An 18,313-nucleotide genomic window follows, 5' to 3' on the forward strand; every position below is an offset into this window, starting at 1 on the left:
CCAGGGCCATCCAAGTTTCGGCCCTCCAGAGGACGCCCACCAAAGTCATCACAGACAGGGGGTCATAGTCAGCAGGCTGCCTCCACCTCTGCTGTGCATGTCCAGGGAGCACCAAGATATAGCAGCAGGGTTAGGAAAGTTAGGTAAAAGTAGTTGCACAGCCTGGGCATGGGTGTTAATCACTTGTACATCTTGTTCATTTTTGTCAATAAACTCCTAAGAACGTCAACCTGCCTGTGGTTCCTTGTTCTGATGAGCAATGTTCTTGTCGCTCAGATATAAAACCTTTCTGCACAAGATAAAAGGTGGGTGTCTCAGTCCAGGGCCTCTTCCCTGTGCTCTGTGCAGCCTTCAGACCACAGTGATGGTCAAGCCTCACACTACCTGGAAGCATTGCTGATGCCTGCACCTCGGCGGTGCTGGTCATTGCTGCCAGAATGGAGTGGGCAGGCACCACAGAGTTCTTTCATTCTCTCTGTGTGCTCTCAGTATCTTTAAGGTGGGGCTGGCCCCCATCACATCAGCATCTGCGATCAGTGATGTTGTGCACCAGCTCCTGAAGGGCTGAGGTGCTGAAGGTGGACACAGCATCAGATACGTCTAAAGTTTCATGGCTGCATCTCTGAGTTGGCCCTGATCATGGAAGGCAAGCGAGCTGCTCTCGGTCAGACAGGAGTCAGATATTCTCAGAGGCTATGTGAAGATCTATGGAGTGTCCTCACTGCATGCTGTCATCATCCTCCTGCAATCAAGTGACTAGTAGGGCCTCCACTTCATCTCCATGACAGGAGCATTCTCACAGAGGGTATTGGTGCTGAGATAAGCCAGACTGGAGTCAAACATTCACAACTGAGATGTGAGGATCTACATGGAACCTCACTGCATGTTGTCATTGTCCTCCACAAATCTGGCAGCTATGAGGGCCTCCCAAGTGCCCCTGCCTCGTCTAGCCAGTGCGAGAGCCTTAACTCCATCATCGTCACCACCTAGGACACCCTCACCCTCATCTCCGTCGGCATGCTCCTCATCAGAGGAGATCTCCAGCTCCTCCTCAGCCAGCTCCTCTCCCCATTGCTGCGCCAAGTTGTAAAGGACGGAGCAGATGACGACGATGTGTGACACCCTCTGCAGACTGTATTGCAGGGCTCCACCAGACTGGTCCAGGCACTGGAACCTCATTTTCAGAATCCCGATGGTCTGCTCCACCAAGTTATGAGCTGTTGCATGAGCCTCATTATACCGTCACTCTGCTGCAGTCTGAGGCCACCGCACAGCTGTCATAGGCTACGGCCTCTGTGGGTAGCCCTTGTCCCCAAGGAGCCAACCCTGCAGCCTCTGTGGACCCTGGAAGACTGCAGGGATCTGCGAGGACTCAGGATGTAGGCGTGTGCACACTCCCTGGAAACCATGTGCATTCCAGCTTGCGGTTGATGAAGTCCACTGAGTGTAGTAATGAGGATCTGAGCGTCACATGAGTGCAATCAATCGCTCCCTCCCTGCACCTGCGGGAATCCCGAGATCAGGGCGAATCCAATGGCCCTTACATCCTGCTGTCCCAGTCCTGGGCGAAATGCACAAAGTTGTGTGCCATGGAGAAGATGGCATCCGTGACCTCATGGATGCATTTGTGGGTGGTGGATTGTGAAATCCCACAGAGGTCACCTGTGGAGCCTTGAAAGGAGCCACTAGCATAGAAATTGAGTGCCGTGGTCACTTTCACTGCCACTGGCAGTGGATGCCCTCCCTGTCCGCTTGGTGCCAAGTCCTGCAGTAAGTGGCAGATGTGAGCCACCAGGTCCCTAGACATGCGCAGTCATTGGCGACACTAGTTCTTAGTCATCTGCAGGAATGGCGGGCAGCGTCTATAGACCTTGGGTGTCACTAGGTGCCGACCAGCTATGGCTTGCTGTCACTCCTGGGCAGCGTATGCGGGAGCCCCTGCTGCCCCTTCTTCATGAGGTCGCTGGTCCTGCCTTTGCACAGCCAGGAGCCTCAGTCACTCTCTCCTCCATCTTCTACGGTCTCTGTGGGCCATCTGACATACAGCTAGGTCATCAGGATCCATGATCCTGCCGTGGTCCTCCTGCAGCATGAAAGAGAGAGAGAGACGTGGTTATCATGGCTGTAATTAGCACCCTTCCTGCCCCTTAATGCTTCCCGGAGAGTGCTGGTCACCCCTCAGATGGCCAGAGATGAGTGCGCTGCATGGCTGCTCTGTCAACCTGCGACATGGGGTCAGGATGCTGAGATTGCAAGGAGCTGTGAGCGCCTCCAGCAGTGACTGCTACATGGCCAGCGTTAACAAGGACATTGTGCAACGTGTGCAGTCCAACTGCTCTGGGCTCTAATAATGTGGTGGCGGGGAGTTGGGGGTTGGGTGGGGTGGCGGTAAGATAGGGAGCGCTTGGTGGCCCTTTGATGTCTCCACGTTGCTTGCATGGGCGGGCAGGCTAGGAGCCTGACCCCAATCATCTCACTGTGGCTGCGCCAGATCTGTCTTAGTTGCAGAGGCACGGTCAGCTTATACAGATGTCCCGAATGCGTGGCCACTCCCCTTGCTTACCCTGCCCCCACCTCGATTGCCTGTGCGCGGGATGCAGCGCCAGGGCAGCACTTGACCCCCACTCCCCTCAGCAGCCGCCTCCAAGACTGGACAGCACTTGCCTCCAGACAGCCCTCCACCTCTCCCCCTTTCAGCAGTTGCCTCTGAGGCTGGCTAGAACTTGCTCCCGGACGCCCCCCTCTCAGCAATCGTCTTCGAAGCTGGTCAGCACTTGCCCTTGGACATCATCCCACCCCCCTCCCTCAGCAGTCACCTCCAGGGCCAGGCCTGTAAACAACAGGCAAGTTGTGGAGAATGCTGCAGCTCACTCACCTCAGTTCCCAAAAAGTGAAGGTCACCAAGTACACGTCGCCTGTGTGCTGTTGTGAAACATGTCGGCGTGCTTTCCCGCTGATGTGGATGGACGATATGGTGGGGCTCCAAGAGCCTGGTGGGATGGCCTTCTAATTATATGCTAATATATTACAATTAGCTCCCCACTGACCGAAGGCAGGAAATGTGGCCTCCCAGAGGTGGGCTGAACGGGCGATCGCACCCTGCCTTCACGCAGTCGTGAAGCAGGTCGTGCCATGTTTTTTGTCACCCATCACACCCGGTGCCAGCGGGCACAGAAAATTCTGCCCCAAGAGTTGAAAGGTGATATTAGTCAGGACAACTTTCTTTTGGCCAGCACAGACCAAATGGTCCAAATTGTCTCCTTCTGTGCTGTAAGACTGAATATGCTGCTTCCTATGTTCCTATGAATAGCTGGGTTTTTTGTCTATTCAATGTATTATGTAAAGTTTTTGTATATTCAGTCTATTGTGTGCGTAGCTATATTTGTATGTCTTACATGCACAGTGTGAGGTAGTTAATTTTATGTGTCAGCTGCACAGTGTGAGTGACTGTGATTGTTTGTGTGTCAGATGCACTGTCTGAGAAACTGTGTTTATGTGTCAGATGTACTATGTGAGTGACTGTGTTTGTTTGTGTGTCAGATGCATTGTGTGAATGACTGTTTGTGATTCAGTTGCAGTTTGAGTGACCATGTTTGTGTGTTAGATGCATTGTGTGAGTGACTGTGTTTGTGTGTTAGATACACTCAGTGACTGACTGTGTTTATGTGTCAGATGCACTGTGTGAGTGACTGTGTTTTTGTGTCAGAGGAAACGTATGAGTGACTGCTTATTTGTATGTCAGATGCACTGTGTGAGTGATTGTGTTTGCTTGTGTTTCAGATGCAGTGTTTGTGACCATGTTTGTGTGTCAGATGTATTATGTGAGTGACTGTGTTTGTTTGTGTGTCAGATGCACTGTGAGTGACTTTGTGTGTCAGATGTATTGTGTGAGTGACTGTGTTTGTGTGTCATGAAGCTATTAGTGTAAATAATATTATTGGAAAATATTTTTCTTTTAAATAAAGGTTTAGTCTGTGGGTGTGTCTTAATTGGATTAAAACTAGCTAGTCTGGGTGCTTTGATGTGCACTAGTTTTGATATGTAAGAGCGATAGAGTGTATTTGCATTTTTAAAATAGGCCATTCCAGAAGCGGGGTGAAAAATGACACCTATCTAGCAGATACCAAGCAATATGTTTATATTACTAATAAAATTGGTACTATGAAAAGGGTTTTATTGTTAGAGAGGTTTAGTTCAGAGGTTGTTGATACAATGAGAATTTATATTCAATGGGCTGGGAAAGGTATATCTTCATCAGCTCTATGTGTGTAGGACAGAGGCAATGTGAGATCCAAAGGCAGTTGTAAGCCTCCAACTGTCTCCACAGGAACCAAAGTGAAAAGAACCTCATTTTGAAGTCGTAAGGTGAAAATGCTTTGCCTGGTGTTCGGTTAACTCTATGAGTTGCTGTTGCCTTAATGGAGATTAGTTTGGGAATTTGTTAAAAGTTATATTAGTCATAATCTGAAGCCATATGTATATATTTTAACCTGTGTAAATTAATAAAATGTTTCAATTAGCCTAATGTAAAATGTTGAGAACTGGTGGTCTGCTTCCTGAATTTAGAGTCACATCTCAAACATAACACTTAAAACTATAGGTTATGACAGTTGTTTAAAGTTTCCTTCTGGGATTTTTAAATAACTCAGCTTTACCAACTGCACCGGTCATAACAATTGGGGGGTCTTGCTGGGATAAATTATATTTCTAATTCCTTTATTGGTTTGGAATTATGATGTGGTGAAAAAAGCTATCTTGAGTGTATATGAGTTGGTTCGTGAAGCATACAGGCAGAAATTTAGGAATATGAGAAAAGAGCCTGGGGAAACTTTTATTGAGGTTGAAAGAATAAAACAAAATAATTTTGACCGGTGGATATGGACATTAAAAATAGAGTCAACCTAAGCAGCTCTTAGGGACATCATTCTTTTGGAAGAATTTAAAGATTCAATCCCTTTGGTAGTGAGAACTCATGTGGAGGAACAGAGGGTTGATTCTGTAAGACAAGCAACAGAGATAGCTGATGATTATGGGTTAGTTCATTGAGCTAAACCTTTTTCCTGTCACCCTTTCAAATTGGAAAAGGATAAAAAGTGGGATAGTGAAAGGAAGGTAGGTAGTCAGGAAGAGAAAGAGTAGCTGGAAGTTCCCAGGAAGTTTTTTTTTATCAGAATAAAAAGGAAGGTGCTGAAGGCAGAAGTGACTTTCAAAAATCGAGGTGCTTTCATTATAATAAAGTTGGGCACACAAAATCAGTGTGTTGGAGATTGCAGGAAAAATCTGTAGAAATTGTTGGGGTACAGAAAAGTTCTGGAAGTAAAGCTTTTGTGGGTTCTGAAGTTCAGGCATGGGAGAAACCAATGGTTTGTGTTTAGGTGAAACAGGGAGAATCAGTGAAAGGTAAAGAAGTGGGAATGTGTTCACAGTTTACTCAAGAGAATTCTGGGGAGCAGGTTGCAGAAATGTTTAAAGACTTTGCATGTGAAGGGAAAGTCTTTCCATTTATACAGGGTGGAATAGGTAAAGATGTTAAAGTTTTAAGAGGCATATGGGCTAGTCAATCCTTAATATTGTGGGATAGTGATATTTGTTGTTCAAAGGGAGTATTGCAGGAGAAGGTAATAATAAGTGGGATTCCTGGAGATGCTAAATTTATTCTGTTGTGGAAGGTAAATATAAAGAGCAAAACTGGAACACAGGTGAAGTTATAGTTGGAGTGGTGGAAAAATTGCCCATTGCCGGGGTTCAATTTATTCTGGGTAATGATATAGCTGGATCGCAAATGTGGGTAATGCCTGTGATAGTTGAGCAGCCTGCAGAAGTGTTTTCAACAGAGGTGTTATGGAAGGAACATCTTGGATTGTTTCCTGATGGTGTTATAACAAGATCAAAGGCCCACAGGGAAGAACAAGATAAGCAGGCAGTTCAAAGGTAAGAAGAAGGTGTTGAAATCCAATTAGCTAGCACTGTATTTGATAAAAACAAAAAAACTGCGGATGCTGGAAATCCAAAACAAAAACAGAATTACCTGGAAAAACTCAGCAGGTCTGGCAGCATCGGCGGAGAAGAAAAGAGTTGACGTTTCGAGTCCTCATGACCCTTCGACAGAACTTGAGTTCGAGTCCAGGAAAGAGCTGAAATATAAGCTGGTTTAAGGTGTGTGTGTGGGGGGCGGAGAGATAGAGAGACAGAGAGGTGGAGGGGGTTGGTGTGGTTGTAGCGACAAACAAGCAGTGATAGAAGCAGATCATCAAAAGATGTCAACAACAATAGTACAATAGAACACATAGGTGTTAAAGTTAAAGTTGGTGATATTATCTAAACGAATGTGCTAATTAAGAATGGATGGTAGGGCACTCAAGGTATAGCTCTAGTGGTTTTTTTTTTTATTTTATATAATGGAAATAGGTGGGAAAAGGAAAATCTTTATAATTTATTGGGAAAAAAAAAAGAAGGGGGAAACAGAAAGGGGGTGGGGATGGGGGAGGGGACTCACGACCTAAAGTTGTTGAATTCAATATTCAGTCTGGAAGGCTGTAAAGTCCCTAGTCGGAAGATGAGGTGTTGTTCCTCCAGTTTGCGTTGGGCTTCACTGGAACAATGCAGCAAGCCAAGGACAGACATGTGGGCAAGAGAGCAGAGTGGAGTGTTAAAATGGCAAGCGACAGGGAGGTTTGGGTCATTCTTGCGGACAGACCGCAGGTGTTCTGCAAAGCGGTCGCCCAGTTTACGTTTGGTCTCTCCAATGTAGAGGAGACCACATTGGGAGCAACGAATGCAGTAGACTAAGTTGGGGGAAATGCAAGTGAAATGCTGCTTCACTTGAAAGGAGTGTTTGGGTCCTTGGACGGTGAGGAGAGAGGAAGTGAAGGGGCAGGTGTTGCATCTTTTGCGTGGGCAAGGGGTTGTGCCATACGAGGGGGTTGAGGAGTAGGGGGTGATGGAGGAGTGGACCAGGGTGTCCCGGAGGGAGCGATCCCTACGGAATGCCGATAAGGGGGGTGAAGGGAAGATGTGTTTGGTAGTGGCATCATGCTGGAGTTGGCGGAAATGGCGGAGGATGATCCTTTGAATGCGGAGGCTGGTGGGGTGATAAGTGAGGACAAGGGGGACCCTATCATGTTTCTGGGAGGGAGGAGAAGGAGTGAGGGCGGATGCGCGGGAGATGGGCCGGACACGGTTGAGGGCCCTGTCAACGACCGTGGGTGGAAAACCTCGGTTAAGGAAGAAGGAGGACATGTGAGAGGAACTGTTTTTGAATGTAGCATCATCGGAACAGATGCGACGGAGGCGAAGGAACTGAGAGAATGGGATGGAGTCCTTACAGGAAGTGGGGTGTGAGGAGCTGTAGTCGAGATAGCTGTGGGTGTCGGTGGGTTTGTAATGGATATTGGTGGACAGTCTATCACCAGAGATTGAGACAGAGAGGTCAAGGAAGGGAAGGGAAGTGTCAGAGATGGACCACGTGAAAATGATGGAGGGGTGGAGATTGGAAGCAAAATTAATAAATTTTTCCAAGTCCTGACGAGAGCATGAAGCAGCACCGAAATAATCATTGATGTACCGGAGAAAGAGTTGTGGAAGGGGGCCGGAGTAGGACTACCGCTTCCTCTTCACCATGGACGTCCAATCCCTCTACACCTCCATCCCCCACCAGGATGGTCTGAGGGCCCTTAGCTTCTTCCTCGAACAGAGGCCCGAACAATCCCCATCCACCACTACTCTCCTCCGTCTGGCTGAACTTGTTCTCACGCTGAACAATTTCTCCTTCAACTCCTCTCACTTCCTCCAAATAAAAGGTGTGGCTATGGGTACCCGCATGGGCCCCAGCTATGCCTGTCTCTTTATGGGGTATGTGGAACATTCCTTGTTGCAGTCCTACTCCGGCCCCCTTCCACAACTCTTTCTCCGGTACATCGATGATTATTTCGGTGCTGCTTCATGCTCTCGTCAGGACTTGGAAAAATTTATTAATTTTGCTTCCAATCTCCACCCCTCCATCATTTTCACGTGGTCCATCTCTGACACTTCCCTTCCCTTCCTTGACCTCTCTGTCTCAATCTCTGGTGATAGACTGTCCACCAATATCCATTACAAACCCACCGACACCCACAGCTATCTCGACTACAGCTCCTCACACCCCACTTCCTGTAAGGACTCCATCCCATTCTCTCAGTTCCTTCGCCTCCGTCGCATCTGTTCCGATGATGCTACATTCAAAAACAGTTCCTCTCACATGTCCTCCTTCTTCCTTAACCGAGGTTTTCCACCCACGGTCGTTGACAGGGCCCTCAACCGTGTCCGGCCCATCTCCCGCGCATCCGCCCTCACTCCTTCTCCTCCCTCCCAGAAACATGATAGGGTCCCCCTTGTCCTCACTTATCACCCCACCAGCCTCCGCATTCAAAGGATCATCCTCCGCCATTTCCGCCAACTCCAGCATGATGCCACTACCAAACACATCTTCCCTTCACCCCCCTTATCGGCATTCCGTAGGGATCGCTCCCTCCGGGACACCCTGGTCCACTCCTCCATCACCCCCTACTCCTCAACCCCCTCCTATGGCACAACCCCTTGCCCACGCAAAAGATGCAACACCTGCCCCTTCACTTCCTCTCTCCTCACCGTCCAAGGACCCAAACACTCCTTTCAAGTGAAGCAGCATTTCACTTGCATTTCCCCCAACTTAGTCTACTGCATTCGTTGCTCCCATTGTGGTCTCCTCTACATTGGAGAGACCAAACGTAAACTGGGCGACCGCTTTGCAGAACACCTGCGGTCTGTCCGCAAGAATGACCCAAACCTCCCTGTCGCTTGCCATTTTAACACTCCACCCTGCTCTCTTGCCCACATGTCTGTCCTTGGCTTGCTGCATTGTTCCAGTGAAGCCCAACGCAAACTGGAGGAACAACACCTCATCTTCCGACTAGGGACTTTACAGCCTTCCGGACTGAATATTGAATTCAACAACTTTAGGTCGTGAGTCCCCTCCCCCCTCCCCACCCCCTTTCTGTTTCCCCCTTCTTTTTTTTTTCCCAATAAATTATAAAGATTTTCCTTTTCCCACCTATTTCCATTATATAAAATAAAAAAAAAACCCACTAGAGCTATACCTTGAGTGCCCTACCAACCATTCTTAATTAGCACATTCGTTTAGATAATATCACCAACTTTAACTTTAACACCTATGTGTTCTATTGTACTATTGTTGTTGACATCTTTTGATGATCTGCTTCTATCACTGCTTGTTTGTCGCTACAACCACACCAACCCCCTCCACCTCTCTGTCTCTCTATCTCTCCGCCCCCCACACACACACCTTAAACCAGCTTATATTTCAGCTCTTTCCTGGACTCGAACTCAAGTTCTGTCGAAGGGTCATGAGGACTCGAAACGTCAACTCTTTTCTTCTCCGCCGATGCTGCCAGACCTGCTGAGTTTTTCCAGGTAATTCTGTTTTTGTACTGTATTTGATAACATTGTTCAGGAGGAAGGAAAGCAGGATAGTTCAGTTGAAATATTTAACTCAAAGAGGTTAGTGGAATTACAGAAAAAAGATTTTCAATTAAAACATTTATATCAGAAAGCTTTTTCAGAAACCAAAGCAAAATATATTCCGGTATGTTATTATCTTCAGGAAGGTATTCTGATGAGAAAATGGCAGTTGGATCATGTCTCAGCAAATAAAAGCTGGAAGGAGATTCATCAGATTGTTATCCCATTAGGGTATAGAAATCAGATTCTGAGGATTGCTCATGAAATTCCAATGGGGGGCATTTAGGAATTATGAAAACACAGGAAAAGATACAGAGGTTTTCTTTTGGACAAGATTGTAGTCAAATTCGGTAGAACCTGTTATACATGTCAAATAACAGGAAATCCACAAGCAGTGATTAAGCCAACACCTTTAATCCCAATGCCAGCATTTGAAGAACCTTTTACCAGGGTCATGATTGATTGTGTAGGACCCTTCCCTAAGACTAAAAGTGGAAATCCGTATTTATTGACAATAATGGATGTGTCTACCGTGTTTCCTGAAATGATACCTTTAAGAAATATTACAAATAAGAAGATTGTGGAGGAGGTAATTAAATTTTTTACAAGATATGGTTCACCTAAAGAAATACAATCAGATCAGGGGTCAAAGTTCATGTCACAGCTGTTTAAGGAAATAATGAACAGTTTGGAGATAAAACAGTTTAAGTCAACAGCTTATCATCTGGAGTAACAAGGAGCTTTGGAAAAATGGCATCAAACATAAAAACAATGATAAGAGTGTACTGTCAGGATTATGCACAGGATTGCGATACAGGAATTCCATTTTTGTTATTTGATATTAGAGACGCTCCTAACGCATTGACTGGTTTTAGCCCTTTTGAACTAATTTATAGTCATAAGGTAAGGGGACCACTGAAATTGATTCATGAGAAATTGGTGGGACAAAATTGAGAAACTACTCCCCTGAATTACATATCAAATTTCAGGGAAAGATTGAACAGAGCATGAGAGCTGGTTTGGGAACATTTAAAGATATATCACAGCAAGTGATGAAAATGAAATAAAATTCACAGTTTTGTTTCTGAAGAGAAAGTATTAGTTTTGTTACCAGTACTACGTGATTCATTAAATACAAGATTTAGTGGGCATTACAGGATTGAAAAGAAATTTAGTGAAGTAAATTATTTAATAAATACTCCAGATAGAAGAAAGAAGCAGAGGGTGGGTCATGTAAATATGCTTAAAAAATACTTTGACAGGGAAGAGGAACAAAAAGAGATATTAGTGATGGTGGATGCTGAGAAAGAGGTAGAAGTGCAGGACTCTGAAATTGACTTTCCTCTAATCAAATTGGACAATGAGGGGGCGCTTAAAAATTTAATATCGAGTTACCTTCCAAGCAAGTGTCAAAGTGATTTAGAAAAGCTACTGTGGTCAGACAAATCTATTTGTGGAAATAAGTTGGGAAAGACACATTTAGCTTTACATGATGAATGTATAGAAATATCATCTTCAGTGAGCCAACAACCTTATAGATTAAATCCAGCAAAGTTATCACAAGTACAAAAAGAAATTGATTTCATGCTTCAAAATGATATTGAGTCTAGTTGCAGTAACTGGAGGTTGCCTTTTGTACTGGTACCAGAACTGGATGGAAAACAAAGACCATGTGTGGACTGTTGAAAGGTGAATGTGGTGACAAAAGTGGATTCATACCCCATACCACAGTTGGAGGATTGCATTGAGAAAGTGGGACAATCAAAATTTATCACGAAGATTGACTTGCTAAAAGGATATTGGCAGATACTGTTGTCGGAGAGAGCAAAGGAGATATCAGCTTTCATAACACCAAGTGGACTACATCAGTTTAAAGTCTTGCCATTTGATATGAATAATGCACCTGCAACATTTCAAAGACTGACAAACAAAGTAATTGTAGGTCTAAGCAATTATGCGGCTTATATATTGATGATCTAATTCTTCAGTCTGACGTGGGAGGAGCATTTACTGCATCTGGTAGAATTATTTGATTACAAGAAGCTAAATTGGTGACGAACTTGGCTAATGTGAATTTGCAAAAGTGCAAATTACCTATCTAAGCCATACCATTGGACATGGTAAGCGGCTCCGAGAGATGCAAAAGTCAAGGCTATCATGGATTTCCCAGTGCCTACAACAAAACGAGAAATTTTGAGATTTCTGGGCATGTGTCACATGCTCTGTGTGAGTAACTGTCTTTGAGAGTCAGAGGCACTCTGTGAGTGACTATGGTTACGTTTCAGATACACTGTATGAGTGACTGTGTTTGTGTGTCAGATGCACTGTGTAAGTGACTGTGTTTGTGTGTCAGGTGCACTGTGTGAGTGACTGTGTTTGTGTATCAGGTGCACTGTATGAGTGAATGTTTGTGTGTCAGATGCATTGTGTGAGTGACTACTTATTTTTGTGTTAGGTGCACTGTCTGAGTGATTGCGTTTGTTTGTGTGTCAGATGCACTGTGTGAGTGACTGTGTTTGTGTGTCACATGCGCTGTGTGAGTGACTGTGTGTCAGGTGCACTGTTTGAGTGACTGTGTTTGTCAGATGCACTGTGTGAGTGACTGTAAGTCAGATGCACTGTTTGAGTCACCGTGTTTGTCAGGTGTATTGTGTGTGACTGTATTTGTCAGATGCAGTGTGTGAGTGACTGTGTGTCAGATGCACTGTTTGAGTCACTGTGTTTGTCAGGTGTATTGTGTGTGACTGTGTTTGTCAGATGCACTGTGTGAGTGACTGTGTTTGCGTGTCAGATGCACTGTGTGAGATTGGGTATGTGCGTTAGATTATACGGGTGGCTGGGTGTTTCGTGTCTTGAGTTTGTTTCCTGCTCCCTCTCTCTGTATCCTATGTTCCGCATTCACTGTTTATTTAAACCCAGTTCTTGTATTGCTGGTGTAAGTGACACCCGTCGCCCTCTTTGGCTGCCGAGCGCACCCCTCATTCCGTCACCTCCCCGCATTTACTGATTGGTCCACGTGCCTAGCCAGCAGCGTGAGCGCACTCTGCCGCACAGTACCACACAGTTTTGATGTGAGAATCTTCTTCTGTCTCAGACTGACAATGACCACCACAAAAATCATTCATTTCGTTGTGGACGGCAGACCCGAACAAGCGGAGTTCCCTGGCGATTGCCCAGCCCAAGATGTGAAAGGTAGGAAAAGTTTAACGGGTGAAACCTGATGGATTCGGTCCTCGTGCGGTGTGGGAAAGTTGATGCGGGCGGAGTGAAGTCCCTGTGGCTGGTGTTTGATATGGGAGAGTTATGCTGCTCTAGCTGTCAAGCGTTAAGCGCACTTCAGTCGGGTCATGAGGACTCGAAACGTCAACTCTTTTCTTCTCCGCCGATGCTGCCAGACCTGCTGAGTTTTTCCAGGTAATTCTGCTTTTGTTTCGGTTCTATAATTGATCCTCTCGCATGAACGCAGCAATCCGCGTGAAAATGCGGGCAGCGGTTTGAAAAGCAGATCCCTCCTTTCCTCCTTGGCATTTCCTTCGCTGGTAACATTTGCGGAGGTTTTTCTTTAAATGCAATTTCGAGTCTTGTCCATAAGTGCAGCGATTCAGCTGGTTATCTTAACCAGGGCTGTGGAAAGCTCGCGTCTGGGAAAAAGCACTGTGCAAAATGTGACTGCCTTTGAGTGGAAGCGTTGTCATATCGAAGTGTTTGACAACCGCTGATTGCAAGCGCACGATCCGAAGTCAATTTGAAGTGCACGACCATCATTCCCCGCCTACCCCACAAATAAATGTTTGTCTAATACTCTTACACGACTGACCCTATATTGGCCATCGTTCGGTCAGTGAAAGATTCTGATTTTTAGGGACTTTAACAAGACACGTTGTAACTGCACGATGAGGGGACTTAACACAAAGACATTTAAACTGAATATTTTATGAAGCGCATTCCTTGTTTTGAACGATTTGTTTTCACTAGTAAAAATAGCTTTTAAAAAAAAAAATCAGGATTGTCAAAGTAAAATGTGGTGTAGAAATGGTGTAGAAAATGTTGGGAGTGGCAGTGGGGATTTCGTTTATGTTCCATGCACAGCCAAGCTTTCTTTATAAAGGCTGTTATAGCTTGACTAGAGGGTGCACGGGAGAAATTGTTGCCTTGTTATGATTAGAATCTCATACGGTGAGGTCACTGAGTCATCAGTTGCAGCTTAGACCTTCCAAACCTAGAGACACATGAGACAGACACAGGCAAAGCACACGCCCATACCTGTTTTCCATGGAGCAGGTCACTAGCCTGAAGCCAACGGTTATAGCATGATGGTCACAGCTCTGCATCAAACATGGCTGACCAGGAGTCTCTCCCACTCTTACCACCTGTCATAGGCATAATGGAAGGATTTACAGGTTGATAATCAAGCTGTTTGGCCATGTTATGAATCCACCTTCCATAGCCATCAAGTCCTGAAGTGGGACTTGAACCCACAGCTCCTGGCTCAGAAGCAGGGATGCTACCCATTGTACCACAAAACCTCCCAGTTACATCTTCCACACTAATTAATCTCAATATCAAGGCAAAGATTAAAACAACACACTTAATAGTTTATTCTGTAATATATGTCAAATCTAAAACAAATGTAAATACATTAAGCAAATGATTATCTTGTTGTGAGGAAACAGGTAGTATGTTGACTTCAAGAGAGCTGTTATTGACATAGGAATTATTAGGTTAAAAAAGAACAACATCCATCTAACTGACCTTTTACCACCCTGTTAGTCAATACTTTGATTATGGAGTTAACTAATCATAGAAATCAATCTCGATCAATTAGTCTACAGCAGACCCAAACAGGATGGGAGGAAAACCCCAGTGGTGGACAGGTTTGTGAACCAAAGTTCCCAAGTCACTTATTCCTCCAAAATCCTAACCATGCCTTTTCTCAAATTACACAAATTGATGTGTGTATGTAATCCAATCCTCTCCTACACTAATGGTAGGTGTATGAGGTATGGTTTAAAAGTACAAGTTTCAAATGTTGAACTGTAACACAAATGTGTTTGATACTGCAATATGGAAAATAAGTTATTGCATGCTTTTCATTATTTTCTTTCATACCGGGGCAGCACCTTTAGAGCTGCTATTTATTTTTTTCTTTCATTGGATGTGGGCATCATTGGCAAGGCCAACATTTGTTGCCCATCCCTAATTGCCCTTGAACTGAATGGTTTGCTAAGTTTGGCCCACCACATTAGCTGGCGGAATCTAAATTCAACAAATAAGTCTGGAATATAAAGATATAAAAACAAAAACAAAAAACTGTGGATGCTGGAAATCCAAAACAAAAACAGAATTACCTGGAAAAACTCAGCAGGTCTGGCAGCATCGGCGGAGAAGAAAAGAGTTGATGTTTTGAGTCCTCATGACCCTTCAGCAGAACTGGGTGAATCCAAGGAGAGGGGTGACATATAAGCTGGTTTAAGGTGGGGGGGGGTGTTGGGTGGGGGGAGAGAAGTGGAGAGAATCTCCTATCACTGCTTGCTTGCCCCTACAACCACACCACCCCCCCTCCACTTCTCTCCCCCCACCCAAGCACCCCCCCACCTTAAACTACCTTATATTTCACCCCCCTCCTTGGATTCACCCAGTTCTGCTGAAGGATCATGAGGACTCGAAACGTTAACTCTTTTCTTCTCCGCCGATGCTGCCAGACCTGCTGAGTTTTTCCAGGTAATTCTGTTTTTGTTCTGGAATATAAAGCTAGTCTCAGTAATGGTACCCATGAGAACTATCATCAATTGCTATAAAAATCCATCTGGTTCATTGATGCCCATTTAGGGAAGGAAATCTGCCATCTTTACCTGGTCTGGCTTACATGTGACTCCAGACCCACAGCAATGTGGTTGACTCTTAACTTCTCTCAAAGATAATAAGGGATGGGCAACAAATGCTGGCATTGCTAGAGAAGCCCACATCCCATGAACAAATAAAACAAATGTCAGAAGAGGGGATGTTGGTTGATGATGGCACACTGTTCAGCATCATTTGTGACTCCTCAGATACTGAAGCAGCCTGTGCCAATATACAGTAAGACCTGGACAACATTCAGGCTTGGGCTCATAAATGGTAAGTCACATTCGTGCCACACAAGTGTCAGACAATGCATACCTCAAACAAGAGCGAATCTAACCATTTCTCCTTGATATTCAATTGCTAAATTAAAATGGAAGTTGAATAACCAACAGAACAAGTTCTCCAAAAGTAAGGGGATGGAGACATGATGAAGAGATCAACAAAATTGAAACCCTTTGAAAGACAAATGATAAATATTGTTACCATAGAAAATCAATTCAGGCACAAGCAAGAAGTGTTTGTTGAAATGACAGCGATGATGTGGACATTTGTAGAAGTGTGAAGGAGAAGGCCATGGCCAGTAATTAGATTAGGGCAGAGGGATTTGGGCCAGACTCGATAGAGACTTAAACTGGGGAGCATGAGGAACTGTGACAGGAAGTGCGATTGGATCAGCTAAGGTACAATAATGAAAGAGTAAATGAGAAAATTCAATAAATGAAACAGAATTGAAAGGTGAAACCTGTAAACACTCAAGACTAAGGTTTGTGTGGAAAATAAAGAGGGATAAATCTGACTTGTGCCAAAATCAGTAATGTTAGCTTTACAGTAAATAAAAATAAGCATTGTTGTTGAGCTGTACAAATTGAAACCTAATTGACACCTTTAAGATCCTGACGGGTCTTGACAGGGTGGATGTGGAGAGGATATTTCTTCTTGTGGGAGATTCCAGAACTAGGGGCCACTGTTTAAAAATTAGTGGTGTACTGTTGACAGCTGAGTTGGTGAGAAAGAATGCATGGAAGACAGCTTTAATGCAAGTGGTGACCCAGGGAAGATGAACATCGGAAGGAGAGTTCGAAACCCTGGAGGTGAACCCTTGCAGAAGGTTTCTGAGCAAAAGTGTCGATTTGGGAGAAGATTCCCAGACGAGTTCTTGGAAAGTGAAGATTGGAAACCCTTGTGTGAAAGATGGAGTTCAATGAGACTGGTTGGCTCATAGCATGACAAACCCCTGGGGGAAAGTTGAGGAGAGATCCATAGCATCTGTTTGAGGTGATATCTGTCACTTGGTTTCAGTGTGTCGTGTCTGACCACAGGGTGCTATAGGTTTACATGGACTGTGTACTTACTGTGAACATTAAAGTATAAGATCGCTTTTGTAATTTGTATTATCCTTACAAATCTGTATATATCTGCAATGGTATAATTGTGGGTGAAGGAGCATTGTTCATCTTTTCTTGTTTAATAAATGTATTATGCTTTTGTTAAAAGTGCATTAGCTGACCCGGTGACTCTGTTCAGTAGCCCCTCTCCACGTATCTAAACAAACAAATAAAAGATAGGATCTATCAAGTTGGGCTCCACCGTCGGATCAGGTTTGTCCTGTGTTAACCTCAACTGGGGACCATAACAGTATAACAAGGAATATCTCACATTTAAACCCTGGACTATGTTGAACTAACTGACCATTCTATGGATGGTAACAAGGATGCTAGAATACTGTTACAATTCAGTCCCCCGTGATTGAAGTGCCTGGCGATGTTTCATTATATTAAAGGCATTATATAAATATAAGTTGTTGGTGATCAAGGAACAGAAAGTTGGCCCTAGTTTCCCCTCTTGATCACCATTTGGCAACCTCTGAAGCTCGAAGATAGCATGAGGCTCCGTTATGATTTCCCATGTCAAATGAAAAATAGTGTGAGGGTGTGTGGTTCCCAGGGTTCTGTGCCTCAGCTATAGGTCAAAATATTCACGAGCGATAGAGAGGAGAGAAAATTGTTGAGGCAGGAAATCTTCAAAAAAGAATTCAGTGGCAGAAACATTTGTTCCCACTGACAAGCTTAACTACTCAATAATTATTTTGTCAAGTTGAATGATATCTGTTGAATTAAATCTAATTAACAAAGGACTCAAGTCAGGCATTAGAAGGAATCATAAGTATTAGCTGTCCAATTCTAAAATGAAAAGTCTGTGGTCCTGATTTTTAAAAAGTGCTCACCAATCCCCCATGACATTGCATATGACAAGGTGGTGAACATGGTCACATACCTAACTGACCCTGATTTCTTTGTCTTTCTTATTTCTCTTTGTCTTTTCTGTTTCTCTTTGTCCTCCAGATCTATCTCCCTTAACTCTTTTTTTTCTTTCTGCTTCTGCTTTTCTACTTCACACTCTGTCTTTATTTTAGGGTGGGAGTTAGTTGGTGGTAATTAAGGCAGGGTAAAGAATCACTGACAGCTGCAGTTTAGATTTTGGAGTGGGTGATGCAGGGAAAAGCCATGCCCTTCAGTAAAACACTTTTATCTCCTTCCTCACTCACTCACGCATTCCCTCCACTCTTTCACCCCCATTCTGTCCATTACCCTTTTACCTTCCCACAACCCATTTCCTCACCCTATCTCATGCTCAAACTGTCCCTATTTCCTCCTCTTTAAACAGCTAGCTCTACACCTGTATCCTCCTTTCTCCTTGCTCTACTGCCACTTATTTCACTCATAACTTTCAATCCATCCCCATTCACCCCTATAGCTGGATAAGAGCCTGAAGTCTCCTCACCCTCAACTAGCTTCCCTTCTCCCCTTATATACTGGGTTCTGGAAATCTGAAATGAGAACAAAAAATGCTGGAAATACTCAGTGCGACAGTGTCCCTAGAGAGAAACGGAATTAATGTTTCAGGTCGAGATGACCTTTCATCAGGATGGAAGAAAGATAGAAATGTAATGAGTTTACAGTTGAATAGGTACATG

At 44.5% G+C, this 18,313-nt stretch overlaps 1 protein-coding gene across 1 annotated transcript in view; it reads left to right on the forward strand.

Moving 5' to 3' along the window:
- Nucleotides 1–12,596: 12,596 nt before the first annotated feature.
- Nucleotides 12,597–18,313, forward strand: part of LOC121284663 (high affinity cGMP-specific 3',5'-cyclic phosphodiesterase 9A) — a 112,047-nt gene continuing 106,330 nt past the window's right edge. The window contains exon 1 of the mRNA XM_041200222.1: nucleotides 12,597–12,687. Coding sequence (XP_041056156.1) covers nucleotides 12,597–12,687 — 91 coding nt within the window. The remainder of the gene's footprint in view (nucleotides 12,688–18,313) is intronic.

The sequence above is a fragment of the Carcharodon carcharias genome, chromosome 12 (genome assembly GCF_017639515.1).
Source record: "Carcharodon carcharias isolate sCarCar2 chromosome 12, sCarCar2.pri, whole genome shotgun sequence".
NCBI lineage: Eukaryota > Metazoa > Chordata > Chondrichthyes > Lamniformes > Lamnidae > Carcharodon > Carcharodon carcharias.